Source organism: Phytophthora infestans, genomic scaffold (genome assembly GCF_000142945.1).
Source record: "Phytophthora infestans T30-4 supercont1.289 genomic scaffold, whole genome shotgun sequence".
NCBI classification, from domain to species: Eukaryota; Oomycota; class Peronosporomycetes; order Peronosporales; family Peronosporaceae; genus Phytophthora; species Phytophthora infestans.
The window spans coordinates 82,992-83,865 of NW_003303470.1; the positions used below are offsets into that span (position 1 = coordinate 82,992).

Genomic DNA, 874 nt, shown 5'->3' on the forward strand with positions numbered 1-874 from the left:
TCTGTCATGAAAGTGGCCTAGCGATGGATAATACAGGCGACGAGTTGATGGAAGATTTGGTGTTCTCGAGTGATGAAGAGGACTAATATTATGAGTGCAATCGATGGGCTGGCATTGGCAACTTCAGTGTGTTTTTTTTCCTAAATTGTTGATGTGGATTTGATTTTTCGTGTCTCGCTTAAGAGATGCAGGAAACGAAATGATCGTGGATGGTGCAGTCTGCAGCCGTATGGACTTTGAACTTGCTAACGGATTTCTTCTACGTGATCATTCACTTTGTACTTGTTTATTAGTAGTTTTATCTCCAGCGGCTTAGACATCAGCGGAGCCTTCACGTACTGCTCGACGCTCAGCAGCTCGTTGAACAACACGGGAAGCCGTGCTGGCTAAACTGCTCATTGCAGCGTACTGCGATCGCGTGAGGTCACGAGCTTGCGGGTCGGCACAACACACGGAGCCGATGACCGTCTTGCCGTCTGGCCCCATTAACGGGAAGCCGCAGTAGAAGTTTATTCCCATCTTGCGGACACTCGACAAGGCACTGAAGCGCACATCGGCCTGAACATGGCGAGATACGAGAGGATGGGGGTCGAGGATGGTCTGAGCGCAGAAACCCTGCTCTCTCGGGTACGACATACCACCAGGTACTGCCGGGTGAGTGGAGGCCAGCACGTGAAGCTGAGCCTTGTCGACGACAGTAATCATGCTGACAGCACACGCAAGCTCCTTCGACGCCAACGAGCAGATGATACCAAGTTCAGGTACGTCACCAAGCTCGTTCAGCTGCTGCTGACGGATGAGTTCTAGCCGCTTATACTCGTTCGATGGGATCGGTGGGATGATAGCTTCCATGGGGTCTTGAGGGAACTCGATC

General features: G+C 51.6%; 1 protein-coding gene across 1 annotated transcript in view; it reads right to left on the reverse strand.

The window, feature by feature from the left end:
• Positions 1-312: 312 nt before the first annotated feature.
• Positions 313-874, reverse strand: part of PITG_21163 (GAF domain-containing protein) — a gene marked incomplete at both ends in the record, with an annotated part of 2,247 nt that continues 1,685 nt past the window's right edge. Inside the window, one exon of the mRNA XM_002895025.1 lies at positions 313-857. Within this exon, the coding sequence (XP_002895071.1) occupies positions 313-857 (545 nt within the window). The remainder of the gene's footprint in view (positions 858-874) is intronic.